A 2,447-nucleotide genomic window follows, 5' to 3' on the forward strand; every position below is an offset into this window, starting at 1 on the left:
CTTGTAAACCAGGCTGGTCTCAAACTCACAGAGATCCGCCTGCCTCTGCCTCCCAAGTGCTGGGATTAAAGGCGTGCGCCACCACCGCCCGGCCTCTCACTGGCTCTTAAGCCAACAAAAACGATTCTCTGTATTGTCTCCCCTTCATGACCTAGGGGCATCCCAAATACCATTTTGCCCTGGGCACTGGTGGCAATGCCCTCGGCACTGAGGGGCTCTGGCTGCATCCCCTCCACAGCCGCACGTGGCTTTCCTTGGCTGCCCTTGGGGCTTGTGTCGTACCTCAGTGTTTGGCTGGCATTGGCTGTCCTTATTGGTTTTTCTCTTTCTCGCCTCAGAAAGCTTTTTCTCATTTGCTTTCTGATTGTTTTAAGCAATTAATATATAACTTAAAAAACGAGAGGAACGTCTGACAAAAGAAAAATGCATTAGGAATGTATGTATAGATACATTTGTGTCCCACCCTGTAAAGAAAAGAGTTCCCGGAGTTAAAGTTTTGTTTCCTTATCAGCTATGACTTTCAGAAAAGTCAGTTGAATCCCTTAGCACTATGTCTTGAATATGAGCTGATTGGTCTGAGGATGAGGTATTTTAGCAAAGGTTGGCCCGTTGCTGGGCTTCCTTGAGAACCTCCTGAGTTTACGAATCACCTGGACGATGAGGTTGTTATGAGCTGACCTCTGGGTCAGTGGGATGTGCTGTGGTCCAGAAGTTAGGGAGACAGGATGAGGCAGGGTATGGTATCAGCTGCTGGAATTTTCCCCCAGGTGGGACGAGCTGTTCACCCTGGCCAGTGAGCCAAAGGAGCAGCACGTGCTGTTTGCTGAGCAAGTGGAGGATGCCACCAATGGCCTCCTCAGCACCCTGAGCACCTCAGCGCTCTGCACCTCTGCTGATCCAGGTAGGACCGGCCAGCCTGCGAGGGAGTGGCGTTGAACCTCACAAACTGGGGCATGGATGGAACAGGGCTCTTGAGGCAAGAACCTCCCGGGGAGGGCTGGTAAGAGAGATGAGCAGGCCCTGTCCTGAGGACTGCGTTCTGTCTCCCTCTGGCTGACCTTGTCGGTTTCCCAGCTGGAGTCTATGGGGAAAGAGGGGCCTGGGTTTATGGTCAGTTTGGTTGGGCCCTCTCCCCTGTTGGGGAGAAAGAACCAAGTCCACACTCCTTGCTTGGCTGCATGGAGGGACTCAGGGAGGTTTGGGGCTTATCTCTCCTGTTGGGGTCCACCCTTTAACTAGAGGGACTATCATTAGAAAGTACTCATCATATGCATGCTCCATGTGGAACCCTGGTCAGAGAAAATCCTAAAAGTGCCTCCCTTCACTGCTCTGCACCAGAGAGGCCACGGGTTCTACAGGGAGGGTAGAGTAGGGACCCCACAGCAGCAGTCTGGAGAGCGAGGGCAGAGGTGAGCAGTGCCCCTCATCTTACTGGGAGGGGACTGTCTTCTGACACAGATTGCAGGGTGGAAGCTCACCCCTGTGAGCACAAGACACTGGAGACCATCAGGGAACTGGCTGGCCATGCCCTGTGCTGGAGGGGGTCGAGGCAGGCAGATGCTGTCCTGGCTGTGCGCTGTCCCTTCTACAGGTTTGTCCACATGGTGTGGGGCAGAGACAAGGCACAGGGCCCATCCCATAATTCTGAGGGCTCTAAAACTGCAGGGAGATCAGCACTCTGGGTCCTGGTGCTGGACAGTTTGGAGCAGAAAAGCAGGATACATAGGATGAGGCCAGAGATGGAGCTCTGAGAACCAGGGAGGGCACAGCTACTTGCTGTAGGTTTCTCCCTCTCCTGAACACTTACCCTGGCTTGCCTTGGAGGTGGGGGAGGGGAGCTTGCATTGGAAATAGAAGCCAGGGAGAGTCTAGAGGAGGGGATAGTATTTGTATCTAGACCTGGGGGAGACAGGGATGAGCCACATGCAAGTCTCTGTGGATATAATATTTGCCTCTGTCTCCCGAGTGCTGGGACTAAGGGCACCACCATGCCCAACTACCATGCTAACTCGCAATGTGACGCCTAGTTCATATCTTTTTTGAGGGTAGAGGGAAAGGCTCTGAGTCATTTGAAACATCCCCTACTTGATGCACAAAGAAGGAAATGAGTGTTTAGTGCTGTGATCTCTGAAACATTTGGTCATTCCATCACTGTACTTCCTTGTATTGTAGCTGGAAGAGAGTGTTCCAGACACACCCCGGCACCTGCTACAGAACCATCTGTCCAGGTATGTGTGCCTGTTGGACCTACCAGTTCTCTGGGAAGCTGGTTTATGAAGGGACACTGATAGCCCTGAGCGGAGGTGGCCATGGATGAGGTCCAGGGCAAGAGGGATGGGCATTTAGTGGCCAAGGACTGTGTCCTGCTGTTCCAAGTCCTCATCTGCTTGGTGGCATACTGTCACTGAGAATGGACTGATAGCATTGGAACTACCTGCCTTAGCCAA

General features: G+C 52.8%; 1 protein-coding gene across 1 annotated transcript in view; it reads left to right on the forward strand.

Annotated features, from left to right (window-relative positions):
• The window catches only part of Vwa2 (von Willebrand factor A domain containing 2), a 36,580-nt gene that overhangs the window by 27,711 nt on the left and 6,422 nt on the right, over positions 1-2,447 (forward strand). The window contains exons 7-9 of the mRNA XM_026781501.1: positions 768-901; positions 1,459-1,591; positions 2,173-2,228. Coding sequence (XP_026637302.1) covers positions 768-901; positions 1,459-1,591; positions 2,173-2,228 — 323 coding nt within the window. The remainder of the gene's footprint in view (positions 1-767; positions 902-1,458; positions 1,592-2,172; positions 2,229-2,447) is intronic.

The sequence above is a fragment of the Microtus ochrogaster genome, chromosome 8, assembly GCF_000317375.1.
Source record: "Microtus ochrogaster isolate Prairie Vole_2 chromosome 8, MicOch1.0, whole genome shotgun sequence".
Lineage (NCBI taxonomy): Eukaryota > Metazoa > Chordata > Mammalia > Rodentia > Cricetidae > Microtus > Microtus ochrogaster.